The sequence below is a fragment of the Manduca sexta genome, chromosome 12 (genome assembly GCF_014839805.1).
Source record: "Manduca sexta isolate Smith_Timp_Sample1 chromosome 12, JHU_Msex_v1.0, whole genome shotgun sequence".
Lineage (NCBI taxonomy): Eukaryota > Metazoa > Arthropoda > Insecta > Lepidoptera > Sphingidae > Manduca > Manduca sexta.
Window position 1 is genome coordinate 14,154,677 of NC_051126.1, and position 23,193 is coordinate 14,177,869.

The 23,193-nt window shown below is 38.1% G+C and overlaps 2 protein-coding genes across 5 annotated transcripts in view; one reads left to right on the top strand and one right to left on the bottom strand.

The window, feature by feature from the left end:
• Positions 1-1,150: 1,150 nt before the first annotated feature.
• LOC119188523 (nuclear pore complex protein Nup85-like) lies at positions 1,151-3,843 on the bottom strand. The gene is made up of 2 exons (XM_037437988.1): positions 3,680-3,843; positions 1,151-3,611 (listed from the first exon to the last, which is right to left on the bottom strand). Exons 1-2 carry the CDS (start codon positions 3,752-3,754, stop codon positions 2,865-2,867), a joined length of 822 nt encoding a protein of 273 aa, XP_037293885.1. The 5' UTR covers positions 3,755-3,843; the 3' UTR covers positions 1,151-2,864.
• Positions 3,844-4,490: 647 nt separating this feature from the next.
• Positions 4,491-23,193, top strand: part of LOC115448747 (epsin-2) — a 37,421-nt gene continuing 18,718 nt past the window's right edge. The window contains exon 1 of one of the 4 annotated variants that reach the window (XM_037437730.1): positions 4,491-4,730. The gene's annotated coding sequence lies outside the window, so the exon portion shown is untranslated. The other 3 variants (XM_037437729.1, XM_037437732.1, XM_037437731.1) reach the window with 3 other exon arrangements.

Here is a 23,193-nt window from a genome sequence, read left to right on the forward strand (position 1 = left end):
GGAACTGTTGGAGGGGCCGCGGCCGGTCAGGCGCAACATCTGCCTGACTGGAAATCTTCCCCTTCCATAGAGGAACGCAACCATCTGTTTCTCTACAGTGGCGTCAACCTTTACGCCGCTAAAGTGGTGACCCTTGTCGCTGAACATCATCGCACCGTCATCAACGAGACCAGCCGCACCTGCATCGTCGTCGCTTCACACCACCTCGCCATCCATCACTTCCTTTCCATCCAGCCAGTCAACACTTCGCACAGCCAGCCAGCACTGTCCAGCCATTAAGGTTACCACAAGCATGCTGCCAATGCAAGCCTGGTACCTTCAGCACTCCTGCACGGACTTCGGCTCCAACGTCACGGCACAACTGCGCTACAGCCGGACCATCTACGGGCAGCATTCGCCGGTTGTCGTGGTATAGCCACGTGACGCACCGAACTCATCGCGGAGGGACGCAGCATCGATTCCGACTCACTGGAATCGAACACCGTCAGCTTCGCTTCAAAGGAGCTGACCACCCGCGCACAGCCCTGACCCACTAGGGCCAATTGCGCACGGTTCCGACTCACTGGGACCACACTCCCGACTCACTGGGGGCATCTCACCCCGACTCACTGGGGCATCTTCACCCCGACTCATTGGGGCATCTTCACCCCGACTCACTGGGGCATCTTCACCCCGACTCATTGGGGCATCTCACCCCGACTCACTGGGGCATCATCACCCCGACTCACTGGGGCATCTTCACCCTGACTCACCGGGGCATCAACTCTCTGGCACTGGCAAGCTACAATTAGCATCGAAGAAGACTCGACTGAAGACTTTCGACCTCCGGTCTCCGGGGGGGAGTGATGTGGCGGTACAATCGATACATACACCGCCATCTTGTCAACATCGCCGGAACTGCAAGAGGATCGATGCAGTGACACAACTGGAGTGATAATCACACAGCAAGCACGATAGATGGCGACATCGATCCTGAATCACGGTTGTACAATTTGCGCGACGTGCAGCATATATACCACCTCCGAATAGGAACTGTCGGAGGGGCCGCGGCCGGTCAGGCGCAACATCTGCCTGACTGGGAATCTTCCCCCTCTATAGAGGAACGCCACCATCTGTTCCTCCACAGCGGTGTCTACCTTTACGCTGCTACATATTTATTCGGAAAACTTACAGCTAGATACTACAATATTAACAAAAATAACAATAAGAAGGCCATTTACAAGTTTTCACAAGTAGAGTAAGATAAAAAAAGGTAAAGGTCGGTTAATCTACATAGAAAAGAAAAAAAATAATTAAATTACATGTACAAATTCACCACGCTCCATACAAACTAAGCAAAAAATTTGTTAGCAAAGTTTTTCTTTAGTTGAGAGACACTGGTAGCGAACAAGTCTAAATCAAAATCACCGCAGAGTTCGTTAAAGCTCTTACATGCACGAATCGTGAAGCAGTTGTGCCTATACGCGGTGGTTACAGGGGGTGTATAGAGGAGGCTTGGTTTACGTAACAATATAGATCGCGTTATTAATCCAAAACTACCAAGCAAATCTGGGCAGTCAATGGTCCCGTTAAAAATTTTGAATAGGTACACCAAGTCTGCCACTCGCCTACGTTCGTAAAGGGGTAAAAAGTGAAGCTTTTTACATCGATCTATATAATCTGATGAATACATTTTATGTAGCTTAAGCTTAAACTGCATGAAACGTAGAAAACGTTTCTGTACGCGTTCAATTCTGTCGATATAAATGCTATAGATCGGGTTCCATACCTGTGAAGCGTATTCCAAGTGGGTATGGACAAACGAACAGTAAAGTATTTTAAATGTTTTGACACTTTTAAATTCTGAAGAAAATCTCAAAATGAAGCCAAGTGCTTTATTTGCTTTTTTTATGATATTCTCGATGTGAATATCAAAAGTAATTTTGAATCAAATGTAACACCAAGATCTTTCACTACGTTCTTCTTATCTAAGAGGGATCCATGCAGTCTATAATTATAGGTAGTGGGGTTAGGCTTGCGAGTGAAAGAAACGACGAAGCACTTAGATACATTAAGCTCAAGTTTATTGCGTTGGCAGTATTTTTGTAGCTCTAATAGATCTTGTTGAAGGCTAAGACAGTCAGAAGCCTGCGAGATAGTACAAAGAATTTTCATGTCATCAGCATAAAGAATTATTTTGGAATGAGCGAAACATGACCCTATGTCATTAATAAATATAATAAATAGTAACGGGCCTAATAATGATCCCTGTGGAATCCCTGATGGAATTTGCACTGTGGCCGATGTAAAACCATTTAGAACTACTGTCTGACAACGATTCTCTATATAAGATTTGAACCATCTGAATAAATCTCCTCTAATACCAACGTCCAATAGCTTATTTAATAGGATAGAATGGTCTATCCGATCAAACGCTTTGCTGTAGTCGGTGTAAACTACATCAACTTGTGAGGGCTCCGACATGAATTTCGTGAGATAGTCTGAGCAGAGGAGGAGATTCGAAACAGTAGATCTATTTCTCAAGAAACCGTGCTGGTAATCACTTAGTGATTGCTTGATGGTATGATATACTGCGGAGTAAACAATTTTTTCCATAATTTTGGCAAATATACAGAGCTTCGATATAGGTCTGTAATTCTCTACCTGTTCTCTATGACCCTTTTTAAATATGGGGGTGATATACGCTGATTTCCAAATTAAAGGAACTAGCCCTTCGTTGAATGAGCGTCTAAACAGTATAGTAAGTGGAAGAGATAAACTTTTAGCACATTTGGATATAAGCACTGGAGATACACCGTCTGGTCCTGCAGATTTATTTTTATCTACGGATTTTAGGAGCTTTACCAATTCCGATTGCTGGATTTTTAGGGAGCTGATGTCTGCAATAGTCTATCGCTGATTTGGTGACGGATACTCACACTATATACCGGCATGCTCCTCAAAGAATTGTCGACCAGCTTGAACTCATTGGTTTCAGCAGCCGAGTGCAGTTTCATGAGTGCCCTGGCCACGTCCACTCTCCCTTGCACCACCATGCCTATGACGGTGATCCAGTAGTCTTGATGGTCCTCGGAGCCCCGCTCGCACGCCTCCAGTAGGTGCGACGCGGTCTGCTCATGGCACGGAAAGTGGAATCGTACCCACTCCAGCAAATATGGCAACACAATATCACCGGGAATGTTGTCAATATACAATATCTCGCACAAGTGCCAAATGCATTCTATTGAGTATAGTATTGTTATGTATGACAGCAAATTATTCTTCTCTACGCCATCTTGCACTCTCGACAATGCTTCTTGTAGATTTTCTATGCATACTCGGATTATGGAGCGGTATTGTCGTGATAATTTCAAAAATTCAACTTGATTGTCGGTTGTTTTTGCAGTTTCTGCAGCCTTTTGTAATAATAGGTACGTCCCGTTACTCTCGTTCACTAATTTCCGTAAGATTGAAGTGAATAAGAGCACATCTTGGCGAATGTTTAGGATCTTGTTGTCAACATCGGTAGACGCTGTTTTGCTCGGCGTTTGACTTCGAGGATATATTGCAAATTTGTTGCCATTCCTCCACGCACATCCCACGCCTTTTTCGAAACATTTATCGGGTAGAATCTGCGAAATAAAGGTTTAATTATAAGAAGTGAAACATAACCTCTTTCACGATATATAATTAAACTTACGAATGTTTTCACGTTACTAGCTGGTTCTCTGCCATTGCCACGAAATAAAACCAAGTCCATATTTAGATTATTCATAACTAATTTTGATGAATATAACTTTGAATTCAAAATATTTAAAACATTCGGGTAATTTCGGAAGACCGTTTTGATTTGACAGCTAACATAGTTTTGACAACTCAAACTAGCGGGAAATAAGGTAGTGTATGTATAATAGGTATTATTTAGACATTTGGTTGAATCGATATATCGATTTGAGCATTCAGAGGACTCATAAAACCACTAGGATTTAGCGTAAAACGTATAGCTTTTAGTTGTTGCTGTTTGGTTATATTATATAACATAATTAAATAGATTTTTAACACATATGTACATAAAAAATATGTAAGTACTAAATAATAATTTGACTAAAATTAACTTGTTTTAGGTAGAGTTGCCCATCAAATATATCGATTTGAAAATGTATTCATTAGATCTATAATTGGATGGTAAGGAAAATAATATTTATGTAATTATTATACTTATCTTTATTTCCGTTATTAATCGCCAATGTCCTAATTGAGGCATTAGGTATTATGAGTTTTTTATTGTTTAGATGGTTTACAGTTTCGAATATCATTCAAAAATAATTATAATAAAACCTTAGAGTTTCGAATGATCATAGTTTTTTTTATGAAAATGGTAAACTTGAGAAACTTTTTATTTACTGTTATTTAAACAAAACAGTTATAAATATGTATATATACATTTATAATAAATCGACACCTATTTTTTATAAATTGTCATAAGTAAATGAGTATGTTGCCCTCAAGATATAAAATTAGTTACGACCGGATGACCTGTTGGAAGACATGTTGAATTTGTCACGAATAAAAACTATACTTGTCAATTCGTCAAAAACTGTTTTGTAAACGATTTTATCAAAATTATACAGTAAACAGAGTGATATAGTTTCGTGTGACGCTATAGCGGTGCATTAAGTGATATGAATTTGCGTAAATAAATTCGACTGACGGAAGGAAATTCATAGAAACAGTCTTGTCATTACAGTTTGGTAAGTTTATGATTGTTGCATCAATTTTTGCGTGTCTCCAACTTTCTAGCGAGCGAGGGGTGGTATCACGTCCTTATGAGTGACCATTAGTTAGGCCTTCGCTCGTTAGATGAGCGGTGTGGCAATTTGTAACCGTGAGTGTTGACCCCGAGGCTGACGTAGCGCGCCGAACAAGTCAGAATTTAGGACGCGTTTATCCGTTCCGGCGGACGTCTCTATTGTGTATTTGCGGACTGGGTGGTTGTTTTGTGTCGTCATGTGCTGCTAGTCGAGTATTCTTTGTGCTAATGTAATTCTGATATGATAAACATTTATCATGAAGTGATAGTGATATCAGATGTTGTCGGCGCGCACTTGTACCGTTACATTTGTGGCTCGCACTCGATTTTATACGAATTTGTGTCGTTCGTGCAGTGTAGTGGATAATTTATCGAGTTTTTTCAACATTGTGTAAGTTTCAAAATGTTTAATTGTGATGTATTTCAGTTTTGCAAGAGAGTCTTGGCTTGACCTTGCGCTGTTTATTTACCTAATCAACGTCATTAAAACTTCGTGAGAAGGTACTCTTACATTAATATACAATATAATTATATACCTCAATTCGTGTGTACACATGAAAAATATTCAAAATTATAAAAAAAAAATTATCATAGTTTCAGCTATTGATTTTCCTTGTTGTTATCTTGTCGACCTCAGCAATGTATATTATATAAAAAAGTGCAGTTATTCATAACCGTAACTATTGGAGTTGCAAAATTTATTACCGTCTACATAGTTAATTCTCTTGTGTGTTTGTTCAATGTTATTTTAAATCTAGATATGATATTTAAACAACATTATCTTCATGTTGTGTGGCGAACATTCCTTGTAATGAAAGCCACCAACCTCTTTTCATTATGCCAAAATTTCATTCCACCAGACCACCTAACTCTATATTATAACCATAAACTACCTCACATAATTCTAGAACTTTCGCTGAGATTAGTTTCTATATAGTCTACCTGCCCATGACTCTTATCAAGACTGGCTTCTGTAGATTAGTCCTGCATAAACAAACAAGCATTTTAAGGTTCAAATTTTGATATACTTATTTCAAACAACTATAAAACTTGGGAAGAGTGACTTCAAAATTACAAATTATATCTCACTTTTCACTTTTTTTAATTAGTTAGTGCAAATTATTATGAAATATGTTTTCTATTTGTATTTGGTATTTCTAATGAGGCAAAACTGTCAACTCTAACCAACATAGTTTTTCCATAACTATTAATCATACAATTAATTAAAAAAAAATGTAGCACATTGGCAAAATGAGTCATGTCAATAAAACAAATTTTTAGATATGCACACAGTCAAATTCCACTTACTGTGTAAATTATCTGGAATTATGTTTTTTTCGTGTTGTGACACTTTTTGCCAATTTGTGACGTGTCACTTGTTTACCAGACGATGAAGTATAAATGTATTATACATTTAGCAAATTGTAGATAAAGATATATGTCAGTTTGAGATGATTAAGATTTAGGCTCAAAGTACAATTAGTTGACAATTCAACACATGGTTTTATTATAAATATATAATACAATACTAATAATAGTACGCACATTGTATTCAATAGCCCAGCATCAAATAGGCACTCATGATTTTGATACAATTGAATTGCACACACTTGTGCACTGTAATATATCCTGCGTACCTGGCTGATCTCTGTTGAGATTGGCCGCCATGGCCGAAATTCGGCTAAGGGGGGATTCATTCACAATTGCATTACAGAGTTCAAAAAAATAATTACCTGTATTACTTTGACTATTTTAAAGTTGCATCTGATTTGTATTGTCACCTGATTTTTATGCCTTCTGCCCCTGTTGTTTAATAACCAAGAGGCGTGAAAGGTCATCTCATAAATTACTGCAGTTTTATTTTCAATTTGTTTTATATTTATTAGAACTTTTTAGAGGAGCAAGTTTTTCATACATTATCGTTGCAGAACTTTAACTGTTTAGGCAGCGCAAGTGACGGAAGTTCTTAAAAAAATACATTTTCCCGGTTTTTGCAAAATGTTTTGTTGATGCTTTGTTATATAGCTTATAACCTTCCTCTATAGTCGGGCTATCCAACACGAAAATAATTTCTCAATTCGAACTAGTAGTTCCTAAGATTGGCGCGTTCAAACAAACCCTTCAGCTATGTACAATATTATATAACCCTCTCGTTGTATCTTGATATTTATATCTTTTCTATACTACTGAAGAGCACGACGAGCTTACTCGCCGAGTAGTAAACATGCACAGGCACACCACCAAAGCTTTGAATACGCTCCCCTGCGCTCATCATCCTGAGACATCGGATGCTAAGTCTCACAAAGCCAGGTAATGCCATCTCAATGTCCTTCACAGTTCTGACCGGAAGTGTTAATACTGATAATAAAGTGACATTGACCGTATATCGTAAAAAAAAAATCTTTTAAATATTATGATTATGATCAATTAATAAAACCCAGATGACAAAGTTTCGTATTCACAATATTATTTCTTTTCGAAGTCTTTTTATTTGCTAAATAATAAAAATCGTTTACCGAAGTTAAAGCTGAGTTAAAGTCCCTGACGATCCGCAAAACGAATTAAAATGGCGTCAAAAGTACTCGAATGGCAATAATCCAATAGGCTGTACATTCGTAAGGCAAACCTTGAGCTATATTCTGGCATGATGTGGCTTAAGCACCCGACGATGGTTGGCCGCGGCTCAAATGTGTTAGCGGGTCAGTACCAATCCCCTTAATGTGCTTGTTTAAATGGAGATTGTCGTGCATTTCGATTTCCGGGCCGTATCACATCGTTGATAGCAACAAGGTTCCGGTTCTTGTCGTTATGTGCTGGTGGATATATTTTATATCCGCCCGGATAGCGACCACCGTACACAAGGTGTTAAAAGCCGACGTAGTGGCCGGCCGGCATAATTGTGTCGACTGTCGAGGGGATATCATCTCTCGTTCAGTCTATGTTTATATAGCACTATCAGGTGCAGTGGCACTTTGCCGTTGTCGCATAAATATGGACATCCATAAATTAGCTAGATGAGTTCACAATGGGAAGTAAGCATTACTATTTCTAATTCTATCACCACTATGCGATCAGGTGGAATGGCAAGAATTTGTAGTCACGAAGTCTGGTTTGTTTATGTTTTCGTATAGAATATGATGCAATTGTAAAGTTATTTAGACGCACAAAATTATATCGAGATAAGATTCGACTTAGCACAACGTGCAATAACAATACGATCTAGTAGGAATCAAACGGGCGACCTCCCCGTCACGGTCTGCACGGAACCGCCGCGCTCAAGGTCGTTCACCTGCTTTTACAGTTTCCTCGAGATGTGTCGTCGAACATTAAACTCAATGGCAATAGGTATTGGTACAATATTTCCTTGTTACGGTCTAGTGTTATTGGACACGACCTCAGACTGCTTCTTATCAGTGTTAAATTGTGTGAATTGCACTTAATATACTTTTGAATAAGGAGATGGCAAGGCGTTCGTGGTAGGCGTCACGCTTGCAAACTTTTTTAATGCAATTTAAGCTAGCTGATACTAGTAAGTTCTTACAGCAATATATTGCATAAGTTCCTATAGCATTTACATTAGCGTTAATACTGATGGTAGGTTTCTCATATGTGAGACTCTACCTGGGTATGTACCTCCACAATGCCTATTTCTGTCGCCAAGCAGCAGTGTGTAGTCACTGATGTGTTCCGGTTTGAATGGCATTGTAGCCAGTGTTCATGCTCATGTCTCGGAATGGCAAGCGCAGTGAAATGCCAGAAAAATACTTTGTATTTCAAGGTGTTGGATGGTGTTTCTACTGTTTATGGGCGGTCGTATCGCTTACCATCAGGCGAATGGCAAGCGTTCGTGTCGTGTCGTGTCGTCATTCAGAGCACTAAAAAATCTTCAATATTTACTCATGCGACTCGCTCAAAGTCCTGCATGCTTGAAAATTTTTAGAAGTCAGCTTGCTGTGGTTTTTCGCACTGTAAAAAATACTCAAGCTCTCTTTATTGAGGAGATGATCAAGTAGCTTGTCTTATGACTGCCCTTAAGCTGTAGCAATGGCAGCTTGACATTTCAAAGTATTTGGCACTTTAATATAAAATATATCAGTCTGTCGATTGCATTCAACCCTAATTGACATTGAAGCCCACGAAATAACAAAAAAATATTTTCCTATCTAACGATGATTTGCAGTTATAAAAGAAAGGATTTTGTGAAGATATGACTCATGTTTTATAAGCACGTATAAATAATAATAATTTAGGAGACAAGGCGCGTATGTCTAATGACAAGGATTTTCTAGAAAAGCTTTCTCTTACCAAGTGATTGTGTGCTCGTGAGTCGGTCTGGATAGGTACACCGCTCTGTCTTTTTCTCGCTAAACAACTTTGTGCAAGTTGTGGTCAAAGGGCATTGAAACCGGTTTGAACAGTGGTCATTATGAAATTTAACATATTATAATAATTATGATCGCGTTGTTCATCTAGTGGCAAAAAATGCACCTCAGTAGGAATGGAATTAGTGTCTGATATCGCAATAGGCTTGCCCCTATCACAGTAGCTTGACGAAATATGGAAGCTAGTGACGTTTCTGCTTACCGTTCAGGGATAGGCGTGAGGTTACGTAAGAATACCGATTGACAGTTGTCATATTAAGCAATAAATTGTTGTTTTTTTTGTATACATGGGAGTGACTAACTGCAAAGTGACCTCTCTGCACCTGATAAGTGGTATGGAGTCCAGGTAGTGTTGGCTGACAAGAGTTGTGTATCCCTCGCCAGTCGACATAGTTATGCCGGCCTGTCCGAAACGCGATATACACAGGCTGATCCTCGAAACTTGTGTGCGATGATCGCTATCCAGGTGAATACAAATATCCTATCGCCAGCTATTGTTCATTTAGTTGTTAGTGTTTCTGAGTGTGCGTTTCGCTTGTGATTGGTGTTTATCCAATCGTATAAAAAGGCAATTAAATATACATAAATAAAACAAGTTCTGTAATGGTACTGACCCTACACAAGTTACTGAGTTTTGCTACTTTTACCAATCTATAGACATTCAAACACTCGGGAGGAAATTCTCACGTCGACAATAGGGAACCGGCCTATGTTTGATTTTGTTCATTATTTTATATGTAATGGTTAATAACACGAAAAAGAAGCACTCTTGCGAAAATTGCATAACAATTGATTAAAAAATGAGCTAATAATGCATATTTCAAATATTGTAACGTGCAGAAGTGGGCGCGTTGTAGGGATATCGCTTCATCTCTTTCTTTCGCACGCGTCGTAATTCCCGATGACGTCAAATGTGGGTATTTCGTCTCTTTTCTGTTTCTTGTTAATTACCTCTTCCACCGACATTCAAAGACTTATAACTTGTTGATTTTTTACCGGATTTTTAATAATTCCTTTTCTGTTATAATTTATATAACGTAAATATTTGATAATTGTAAGGAATAAAAATGAGTCCGATACCCTATTATGTCATGTTATGACCAAATAAATAGGAATTATATAAAAATAGTTTTTCCAATATATCACACAACTACAACAGTCAGATATTACTTTTTTATGTCCTAATTATAATACAATTAAAGTGTCGAACATGAATATATCCGTTATATTAGCGAGAATCACTCGCCGATATCGAATTTGCGAATTCTAAAACACTTCGTTTCCGCGTATTCGATAGCGGGATAATGCAAAAATTCATTTTGTTGTGATTGGTCAAACAGTTGTGTTTACGCGATAAAATTATTATTGTAGCTATTCTTTAGGCATGCACGTAATTACATAGATAACTATTTGTATAACACTGTTCTTGAATTTCCGCGAGCTATCATTTTAATCGTTTAGTACGTCTGTGCTATAGCACTTATCGTTTTATCGCTTTTATAAAATACGATATCTTAATTGAATTATTAATTAGGAATTTTTATTAATGTTACACTAAGGGCCTGTACGACAAGTTCTGTGTAATTGATATACGTCGCATAATGTATAAGCCGCCCAAATAAAAAAGACACTCATTCAAAATAAATGGTTATAAATGAGTACATACCCTGTTTAATACGATAACTATAGAATAACATTTACATGAAACTTGTGAATCGGGACCGAACAAAATTAGTTTGCTATTTACCAAGCATTATAAGACTTATCAAAGTCTCAACCATTGCCACATAATATATTATAGGCATAATATTGCTGGTGATAGGATATATTTTATATCCGCCCGAATAGCGACCACCGTACACATTGTGTTAAAACCCGCCTAATTGACTCAGGTTAGTGTGTCGTATCCCGAGATCAACCTGTGTATATCCAGTTCCAACAGGCCGGCATAATTGGGTTGACTACCGAGAGGTAATAATCTCCCGTCGGTCGACATTCTATTGGACCCCACTCGCCTAATCATCAGGAGCAGTGGAGTCATTTTGCCGTGCACGTTTAAAAAAAATTCATTTCGTATTGCTGTGTGATATTTCGAATTGCTACTGTTTTTGAGCAGGCTCTCTCTAGTGAGCGATTTGGTCGCCCTGTTATATAACAGATGCGTTTATTTGCTTAATCTTTCTCTATACTTTGTGCTCATGTATTAAATGAGACTTACATATTCAAAAATACTTTGTACACATCATAAGTCCATATATTTGTTTCACAACGTAGAGAAAACAAACAACGCATGTATTTCAGTATGTAGTCTTATCATTTCCAGAAGAACACGATAAGGACATAACCTCAGCGAGATAGCGAAGGTGAATAACACAATGTACACTGATAAACGGTTTTATTATGTTTTTGGCAGCTATTAGCAATATGCGAAAATATTCGACGTGAAAGAAAAACATTGTAAGTAGTACATGTAATATGTAATTTTTAACATTAACACCTTCTCAGTAGTAGAGGAAGCCTGTTCCCAGCTTTGAGATAGCGTAACAAGACTATACGTCTGTATCACAAAATAGATTTTTTGGAGACGAGGAGCTGGTGGTAGGATATATTTTAAATCCGCCCGGATAGTGACCACCGTACACAATGTGTTAAGACCCGCCACAATGGCCCACGTAAGTGTGTCGCGTTCCGAGATCAGCCTGTGCATATTCAGTTCCAACAGGCTGGTATAATTGTGTCGACTATCAAGGGGAATCATCTCTCTTCGACATTCTATTGGACTCAACCCCACTTAATAGGTGCAGTGGGGTCACTTTACCGTGCCAGGATAATAAAAGATCCCATATCAATCGTGGATTGTATATTTTTCCAAACTTAGAGTTCGCTATTCAGTTTGCGCAAATGGTATGTGTACTCGTTGTATGTATCAACCCACATGTGCACATAAACACGGCTGGCGCGGCCGATGTAACTTCACAGCGAACTAGAAGTTAGGCTACCACTATGAATAATAATACAAACTGTCAACAACTTTGACTTTAAAGTGCAGTACTTAACTGCAACATTAGATGTTAAGTATTATAAATCTTGTAATAAAAATTACAATAACTCCTTGTCCGGAAGAAGAATGTGCTTGCGAGCTGTAATAGATAAAAGGTGATGTTTATCCAGTCTTTAGTGGTCGAAACGGATATCCGCATTAGAGGATCTTAGATAATGAAAGGAAAGGTGACGTAATTTTTTATTAGAATTTACTCATTTTGCAATACTTTCAGATAGGAAATAGGAACGTGAGTCATCTATCTTTACACGCAATTATGTTGCAAATCATATCAATAGTTTTCGGAAGTTTTTTTATCCTGTTATGCTCTTCTCCAAGACAAAGTCTACTTTATTTTTCTTATCCGGGCAAAGCAAAGTGACACCACTGCCGGTAAAAATAGACATTACTCTACTTACCCAGACAGACCCGCGCATACAAGATACCATTTACGGTAAAGTAGATGTATTAACGCAAAAAATATCACTTTTTTGATTTCATTGTTTTATTAAATTGACATTGAGGTTCGTCAGTACCTTCATCATCAGTAACTGGTGAGATGCAGTCGCCGGGCGGAAGGACCTTGGCGTTACGTGCTCAAGAGCTATTGATTCTTTGCTTATTTATAGAATATGGTATCGATTGAGGCTACCTTACTTCAGGTTCGGTTTCTAGGTCGTGTTAGGAGATTACGGTGAACATAAATGCAGTTAAGCAATTTCGTAATAGGTTAGAATGCTTTGCGTATTTTGGCTATTAAGAGTTGTTTAAGCTTACGTTTAGACGAGTTTGTCCCGAGTTAGGCTGGAGTTTCAATTCCATTATCAATTTTTGTTATCGGATCTGAGTAGTAAAGCCATGACCTTCCAATTTCATATCTATGACCATATCAATGATGCGATTATGGAAATAAAAGGCGGTGAAGAATGATCTATAGTGAACTAGATTTTGCTTGCGTGTAAAGCCTTTCTCAGTACAAGAGTCCCAAATCACTGCAGCTGTTCGTAGCATCATCTCTGTGACGCCAATGTCTTCTTTTTACAATTCAAATATATACCCTGTGCACATATTACCAACAAAGATGTATATGCTTATCCAGGCCATGATCTATCCATGTGCCAAATTCCATTCAAATCAGCTCAGACTTTAGTAATTTCAGCGTTTCGAACAAACATCTAAACATCTTCATAAACTATAATTATAATATTGATGAGATTATCTGATGTCTCAGTACAACTTCTATGCTAGCACTAGATTCATGTTTCTCTGTAGTGGTGACTCAGTCATTACGTGACAACGCTGTGTCCGAATCAAATATTTGTTTATCTACAATGTTATCATAATGTGCGTCATATTACATACTATCTAAGGACTGGTGTGCACTGCGATTTGTGTCTGTCATATTGTAATCTCATGGCTTAGCTTCAAAAGGGTAGGCAGAGACTTAACTAGCACTCAGGGTTCATCGTTCTAAATCAAATTAATGTGATCCATCAAATTTCTATCGATATGTATTTTGCTTACCCGTCGCCAGTCGACACAATTATGCCGGTCTGTTTGAAACCGGATATACATTGGCTGTTCCCGGAACGCAACAATTACGTTTAGTACCTTGTGTACCAGTGACGAAGGATGAAATTTTCCGAAAGAGAACCCAACACTACTTATAGGTACTAATATGCGATCTGGAAATCGTTCTAACAATACATTTACATAAATTACTAAATGGAAGCCGGCAAGAGTTGCGTTATATGGACACTTCGCCACGTTGTGTACGGTGGTCACTATCCGGGCAGATGCAAAATATTAATTTGTATTGATTGGTATTGACCAGCAACATCAACATCACCCTTATTTGGTTTAAACAACTGACTTATCATATCCGCAATGTATTATTCTTGGACAAGAGTTTTTTCAATATTGTTGAGGAGTACCTCTTATCATTCTTATCAATAGTTTTGTACCATTGAAACTATACTTTTGTTCATATTCAGCCGATAATTTTTCATTTAGATTTTATTAAATAAGAATAATAAAGACTGTCTACAATTGGTATCCGCGAGAGAGAAAAAGCAAAAGATGAAGACAAACTAAGCGCTGGGAGAATGCTAAAAAAACAGGAAAGCTCAGGATGGCAGTAGCTAGAGAAAGAATGGATTGGAAGAATTTATAAGAGGTCTACGTCAGAGGACAAGCTGTTGAGGAGGATGAAAGGGGAAATAATATTTTTATATTAAGCAACCGCAATAAAAGCAATTTTTATGTATTTATTATTAAATAATAGTACAAAAATCAGGATAAACTACTAAATGGTAATTCCATGCAAAAGGATTAGCTACAATTTAAAAAAAGTCAAATCGGAACTTTGTCAGACAGGATTCGTTTGTTAAGACATCGTTTAGAAATAACCTAAGTTGGCAACGTCTCTGATCTCCACTTATTTGTAAAGATGTATCTAAATTGTTACGCAAAGTGAAAGAAAATGATGATAATATATTCCAATTTACAAAACTGAAGCTTCAAACACGTTATTTATCTGAGGTTAAGATAATGTCTCCTTCAATAATTATAATTAATTATTATACTTTTAATAGACCCTCCACGACAACGCCGACATGTGAAACATTTGTGGATAGAATTAAAAAAATATTGGTGCGATGATTGTAACAACGGCCCCTGATTTCATAGCCGGCTTATTGGATACCGGAACCTTGATGGCAAAATTGGATAAAGCGGTACCGACTACCAACATAGAAACAAACCTAGAAATAGAAGCAAAATTTGCCTTGCTAATATTTAATATAATATGCAAACACAAGCGCTGCGTGGCGAGACAATTTAGAACCGGAAGTGTTGATACCCGCACATGACAATTGGTAGATGCGCGTGCGCAGTACGGGGTGACCGACCGCCGGCATCGGTGAGCCGCGCCGACGCTACGTCATTGTGTGACGTCGATAAATTTGAGCACACGTCGATTCTAAAGTCTTTTCCAAATTACAAGACCAGAAGCAAACTATTCTTGTAAATACATGAAGCAAAAATATGTCAAGACCGTGTTAAGTGCGAATTTATAGTCTCGCTTATACATATCCAGCCGCGATATGTATCCAAGATATGGTGGTTTTCGGTGACAACGAAATTGCTAGCAATCGGGTGCGTGCATTGCTCGTTTTGGAGCCTACTAACGCGCCTACCATTTGTAATAGTTAATTATCGCTGGTGTCTATCTGAATTATCAAAATAGCGAATTTTCTTTCTGATATAAACCATAATTGTGACGTTCGTCTCCGCTAGGATACCGTTTACTGGATTAAAACTGAAATTGGGAGCGACTCACAATTACAAGTCATGTGACGACTAACATCGCGCGCTCGTTTTACATATAGTCCATTGAAATGTTACATTTTTAGGCCTTACCTTGCGTTTTTTAGAGGACGCAATTTTATTTTTTAGAAGTGTAGGGGGGGTCAGTGTAAAGCTAAAACCAAGTTTGTGGGGTCGCCACCCATGTCCCACGGCTGCCATCTTGGTTTGAAATGGTTTTTACGATGTATCTCTTAAACTATTTACCTGACAAAAAAAAATTATAAACATTTTTTGTTGCAAATTAAATTCTCTACAACTTTGGTCCAGTAACTTTTGTCGTAGAACTATAAATAAAAAAGTTATAAGCGAAAATGTTAAGAAATTCAATGTTAAGCAATGTCCATTGCAACGTCATCAGAACGTGTGTTTATAAGGTTCATAATACGTACAACACAAACCCGCGGTTGTCGGCTTGTACGCGAATTACTTGGATCCTGAATCGCTTTGGGACAGATGAAGCAATTGCTTAACATTTTTGCTTATAACTTTTTTATTTATAGTTCTACGACAAAAGTTACTGGACCAAAGTTGTAGAGAATTTAATTTGCAACAAAAATGTTTATAATTTTTTGTCAGATAAATAGTTTAAGAGATACATCGTAAAACCATTTCAACCCAAGATGGCAGCCGTGGGACAAGGGTGGCGACCCCACAAACTTGGTTTTAGCTTTACACTGAACCCCCCTACACTTCTAAAAAATAAAATTGCGTCCTCTAAAAAACGCAACCCCAAATGTAACTTTTCAATGGACTAATAATAGTTGTTTTGTATTGGCGATTTTCCATACGTATTTACACTTGTAAAGAATTAAAGTTTGTATATATGTGTTAGAATAATGAACTGATATAAAATTTCACAAATGGTTATCCCCTAATTTGTTTCAGCTTTAAAGATCTCTTTTAAGCCAAGCTTAAAACCATATTTATTACAAAAATATTTGTTAAGATATTTTTACACGCGTTGAGAGATATCAAACAGAGTAACCAAAGTCCAAAACTGTAACGCTCTGCAAAAAATCACGTGTCAGATCAAGGTCCTCTCGCGCATTGGAATCTCGTGTGAATATTTTTTTATCGGCTCAAGAATCATATCGTCGAACCCCGCTACAGCCATTTTTCAGTACAAGTAGATCGACTCTATCTGTTTCACGAAACATTTCAACGTCATTGACATTGACGCGTTTTTAGGTTGTGGTCACTATGTAGTGTTTTTTTTTTTTGTGTATCGGACCCCGCAGTCCACACCGGGGGATATTTGCGAATGGGATACTGAAATCCCTTAGCGACTGCAGGGTCCTGGAGGAAAGTTGAAAGGGGAAATCTGGGGAAGAAAAGGAGCCCACTTAGAATGGCCGGTGGGAAAAAGGCCAGGAAACATTCGGGAGCCCTCATAGGCGTCAATGTCTAGTAACAACCAACAGGTTTACACACTGAACGTGCCTAGAGCCGCGGCAAATGTCCCACCTTGCATGGGCTAGCATTGAGTGTGGAAACGGAGCGCAGAAGAAGTGCCTCGGGGGTGTACACTTTAAAGAGTTGTCATCACTTTTGCCGATCTATGTTTTCCTTATTGAAAACCAAGAAGGTTTCAATTTGGTTCATGTATAAACAGGCCTATATATTCAATATTGTCTAAATAGTTATGGATGGAAAGTTGCGCGGTGAAACTATGATACGTGCCATTAAATTTATTTGAGCACGTTTTCTAATGGCCAGCAAAGTGATTCGCGGCGTAGACATGAGCTAACATTCTCCGAACAATAATGAGATTTGACCAGTAGAAAGTAATATGGGTGATGACATCGGTGTGGCAGGAGATATGGTTTTACCAATCATGATGTAGTTTTCAGTGGAATGATTATCTTATGTGCTATTGGAGGTGCTTTTGCTGAAGGTACTAGATGTTTAGTTCCCACTGGATAGGAAAACATGGTGCAAACTCGTGGCTTATTCCAGGGTTAGCTGGTGTATAGCACAATGATGTATTATGTACTTTAAGTGAGCGGTTATCGCCTTGTGTCTTTTAGTCTATATTTGCCTGATATCAGCCCAGTGTAGTCATTGGATGCCTTATCGGTCTTGATTGTTGTGATTCGCAATTATTTGGTTCATTTTTGATAATATCTTGTTTTTTCCGGATATCCACGATACAATGTTTTTGTCTTAGTGTGGAATAGGATTATGATTGTTAGTAATATTGATTTAATGCTAGGTATACTCTGTTCATATTCTAGTCTCGAAATAATAAATAAAAAGCCTACTGCGCACATTTTTAGAGCCCACAAGTTTTATAAATTTGATAGCCATTTTAACCAAGTTGATTTTTCTCTTTATACGTTTACTTCTAAGTGCTAACCAACACCTTAATAACTTTCACATTTACATCAGTAGAATGTATACATGTTTAACAATAGAGACTGCACGTAAAACAACTAGAGTTTTGAGCAATACCATCATTAATTTGCACAATCTACAATTTGTGATGCCAACAGGTCACACTGACCGATCTCGATTCGCGCACCTATCGTATCAATCTACCAATTTTACCGCTATCCGTTTCATTTCGAACCTTATTGGCTTGCGGTAAAGTTGATTTTGTTAGGCGAAGCGAGATACGAAAAGATACAGTTACATAGCGCGAGATTGCAATATTTCAAGCTGGTCTTGTTTGGAAACCTGTGGGGAGTTCATTTATTTTGTATCTTTTTAAAACTTCACGTTTTATCTCTAAAAGGTTAGGAAGAGACGCATCTGTACAGTGGTATATATTTAGAAAAGTGTTAAAATGTATTTCCAGCTTTTTATCCTTCTATATGTTTAATTTTGTTGCGGATTAAGACTAATTAGTGCCAGACGCGCCGAGTTTCACCGTTCGGCGTCATATAATGCGTGCTGTCGATCATGGCTTACAGGAGTTGCAATAGTGGGAACCCACCTTCCTATCTCTCCAGTCTTAAAAATTATTGCATAGTCATACGCAGTTACAGACTTACTGTCCTATGATATTGTAGGGAATGTGTCAATAGCCATTTCGAAAACAAATGCGCATCCTGGTAAATCAGAAGCGTAATTTATGTTGCTTGGTCTCGAAATCGAACCCAGAACCAACTTTAAAACTGGTATCCATCGTAAAGGATACTCAAATAAGGACCGACACTAGCACTATTTCTTTGTAAACCTTTGAAATCGCTGTGACGTCAATTCCTCATGGTACTTGACATTGTTCATAACTGGAGTGGTTCTTTGTTATTGTACATATTTCTTTTTATTTATTTGTATTTTGTACATGGTCTTAGATTGTAATGATACAGATTCTGGCATAAGATCCCAATTTACCACAAGGCTTCACCAAAGTTTCTCAATAAGGTAGCAACAAAAATGATAAGAATTACGGCGCGTGCTAATTTATTATTTACACATTATAATATGAGGTATTTTGAATACAAAAATTTAAGACTTATTTCCTGTCGAACAATATCAGTTGTATTTGACATGTGACCCACAAACTACCAGAGAGCCCTGGTACATCACTATTTATTGGCGTCATTTTTGCTTACTTCATAAGCAGTCTGACACCAAACCATTAATAATATGAAATTTATGGAGTTCCACCACAGTGTTCTGGGTACTGTCATAAGATCTTCGTTAATTAATCATACAATTGTATATTAATAAAGTTACTCTGGTATTTTAGTACGTATTCTAAGGCCTGTTAATATAAAAGCGAGGTTTTGAGTGTTAAGTAAAATATGATGGAAATTTTATTTACTATTTCCTCCCAAATTGCAATATAGTGGTGCGGCTTCAACAAAATGATCATACTTTTGCAATACAAGTTACTTAATATTACCGGAATAATAAGTGTTTCCTTAGACTGTTTCGATTGTTTCGTTTTTGAACTAAAACATGCAAAGTATCTTTAGGCAATATTCTTTGAGCCGTACTGCATTTCTAAAGGTGCAAAGAAGTCACTTTTGCGCGTTAGGATAATGAAAAGCAGATTTGTATGTGATCTAAACAGTTGTATGTCCTGAGGGTTTATGCAGGCGAACGTATTTGATACCGACTCCGCACTAAGATGTAACTAAAACAGGCGACTGAGCGATAAAATACGGTGTCTGCATAGCCCCTTAGACATGCCATTATTATATTGTGAATATTTTGTGTTAATGTGAAAAGAAGTACTAATGTTGCGCTTGGCGACCGCGTTGCTGGTGGCGGTTGTGGTGTTTGTGGTGAGTGTGGTACTTAGTGCTATTTTGGAGGTAGTGAGTATTATTCTTCGTGCGGTGTTTATCGTGACTGCAGCGATTTTAGTGTTTGTGGTGGTGTTGATGCTCTGGGGGTTTACGTTGCTCGAAGCGCTTGGTGTGCTCGTGGCGCTTATTGTGCTGGGGGTGCTCGCGGAGAAGGCGAACGCTGCTGGCGTGCCGTTGTATGACGGGTGGTGCTGCGTCCGTGACGTGGTGCTGCGAGCGTGGCGTGGTGTTGTGCGGCGTTGTCGACGCGGCCCCCGACACGCTAGTGCTGACTGGCGACTCTCCTACCGCTAGAGGTTATGTAGATTTCAACATCTTGATATTCTTAGGACTGTTATTTTTTGTATTTATTTCGGTGGATACTAATAATTGTCTTGTATAGCTTTATGTTATGGCTATATTAAACTCAGACCAGGTACAAAAATTTAGCCATAAACCTAGCATAACCTGAAATTTGGCATTCTTAGACTGATTCCCGGATAAAATGTCGGTTACTTTTTACCTCTGAAAGTTGCACAGTCGTGAACATAATTTGAAAGATTCGTGGTATTTGTTTTCCTGAATTCATAATGAAACTATTAAAATATTTCATTTGGCCGCAGCACTCGAGTCATTGTCTCAATTGAATTTATCTTGCTCGCAATCGCGAACTAATCTATTTTATCGTGCCGTCGTCAAACTCTATTGTGACGTCACAAGTTTGTAAACAATCTCATTGTTTGTCGGTGCGCGAGCGGTGTCTGGCTTGTTTACGAGACTAAACTACGTGCCAGTGGCGTCACGAGAAATCGTAGCTAATCTGAGATGTTCCTAATCGTTATATTTTGTGGATATTATGAGAATTGACTATATTTCGTTATCACCTGGATCCTAACTCCTAACACTACTGGCAAAATGTGAACGTGTTACACCTCTGGTTATAACAGGGAAACAAAGGTCATGTTATACGATAAGGTTTGGCATCTATATAGTGCCATTATAATGCTTCGTAGTTCTTTATTGTGTAAGGTGTTATTGTTCATGGGCGAAGTTATTTTGCCACTAATCAAAACATTTGATTATGTCGTCAATGTCGCGGAAAAAAATGTTTTGAACATCATGTTTACTAATAAATATGTATTCAATTTTTAAACCATGGGACGGAATACACAGAGCGAAATGTGTGTTTGCACCTCTGCCTGTATCCCTTAGGGGATAAAGGATGTGTGTGTGTGTGTGTGTGTGTGTTTTTTGTTCAACTATAGTTTAGAGTTCACGGTGAAATGTTAGTAAATGTTTGTGTACACTGAGCTATAGGAACTATACGGTGTTTCACAACGTGTTGGCAATCGATCCAAGAGCTAAGGTCACGCTTACGCCACGTGACTCGATAATTAGCTCCCTAATAAAGAAATGGAAGTAGGGGCGTTGTAGGTGCCTTATGTTGAAATAGGTTGTCGGAGTGAAACTTTAAGAATGATACTTGGATTAGTGTTAGTAACTGGTAATCTTTAGAAATATTTGTGGGTCGGTGTCGTATGATAGATAGAAGTAACGTCGTACATAGTCATAAAAGTTAAAAAAGTTAACATTTTTTTTTTACTTTTTAAAAAGCGCCATTAAGATAAAGGGCTCCGAAGTGCATAGGTAGCACTTATCTTCAAATGAGCGATCTCCTATCGATATACCTTGTATAAAATTAAAGTTAACATAGTTTTTATGCCTGACTGCAGTCGCTATTTTTACAGTACATTTTAAATTGCAATTATAATGACGTCTAGCGAAAGACGTTGCAAACTTCAACGGTTGGTTTCTCGTTTTACTATATATTAAAATTAAACTATTTTTCGAGTTCCCAGCGCGGATTTTATATTTTAATTTTCTCTCGACGTTTCAAAATTGCAGCCTTCGTGGTTACGGGGGAGTCAGTTTTTTTACATTTTCCTCGCTATCTAGTCAAATATAACTCTCCCTTCAATAGTTTTAACTGTTGTCTGTTTATGTCAGACAATGGTGAGACGTCTGGAAGCCGAAACCCCTCAGGCTCGCACCCCACGATAGTACGCGTTATTCGCATTCTGCCCGCGTGCGGTCCGCGCTGTCTGCACCCTTTGTAGAGCTTCACACCGCCCCCCCCCCGCACACCCCGACCGACTACTACTGTTATACAACTCGGTAAAACGGCTGTGTCACGAGCCGAGTAAAGAAATACATTCTACTTAAAAGATAGGTTTTGGACACTAGTTTTATGAAAAATAAATACTGATGACCAAAAAGTCTGATTTCTTAGTTAATTTTTCTTGGAAAATTATTTTGATGACAATGGTTTTGAATAGTTCGTATTTAATGCCAGTTTATAATTGAACAAGAATGGAAACACAAAATAAAATTACATTTAATTTATAATACTGATGTTCACTAATCACTAATCTATTAGTATTCTAATCAAAAAATTATGAACTTCAAAATAATATGCCATTTATCTGAGAATAATCACAAGCAAAATCGCAAGTAGAGTCTGTTTAGTGTGATGATAGGTTTGCGCTTTCCTGCATATCGAAGCACTCCGAGGAAAACCCAACATTACTGAATTCTGACTCACTCTAGTGAACGGTGTTTCGGGATAGCCTAGCGTTTATCATGTAGGCGTTTTGTAGACTATGAAGCGATCAATGAAAGTAATATTTGTGTCTATTATGAAATATGAATGAATCACTCGACAAATAACGTGCAAGCGATATAGAAAACAGACGTGGATATCTGCTGTAATGCCTTGGGAAGTCCCCGCGGTAGGAGAAATCATTTACTCTCCTTACTTTATAGCTCGGTAACTTACCTATCTTTTTTTCTTTTGATAAGACCTCTATAACCTCTGTATTGAGAACAATGTTTTGTATTATTGGTTTTACCATTTAAAATTTTTGATAAGTTATGAAAATAAATAATTGAAAAACCCAGTGTAGCGGCTCGTCGATGACTCGCGTTCGACGTACAAGCGGAACTGTAATAACAAACGACCAATTTAGTGACCGTTGAGGAAGACAGTATCTTATTGATCAACTTTACATCATGATACTGTGTACTTTAGCAAGATAAAAATAATGACCATAAACATTCGCAGAGTAAAGGTTGACTCACGTTTACTATTAATCGTAGGCGCCGGGCGAGTGAGTCGTCGCCTTTACTTAACAGACGTCGCGTCGCACAGTCGCGGCGCGTGACGGCCGCCGCCTGACGTCTCGCGCACGCCCGTAAATACACGTCGACAATTATTTCGACGTCCCGTTTTTGTGCGCGTTTCATTGATGATGTGTTTTGTGTTGGGAGTTTAGTGCAATATTGTTATACAAGGTAATGTTTTAACTATAGTTTAAA

Coding starts and splice junctions, on each gene's coding strand:
- LOC119188523 (XM_037437988.1), bottom strand. CDS start 3,754: ATGAATAATCTAAATATGGACTTGGTTTTATTTCGTGGCAATGGCAGA. Junction 3,612..3,679: donor CTAGTAACGTGAAAACATTC/GTAAGTTTAATT, acceptor TTTATTTCGCAG/ATTCTACCCGATAAATGTTT.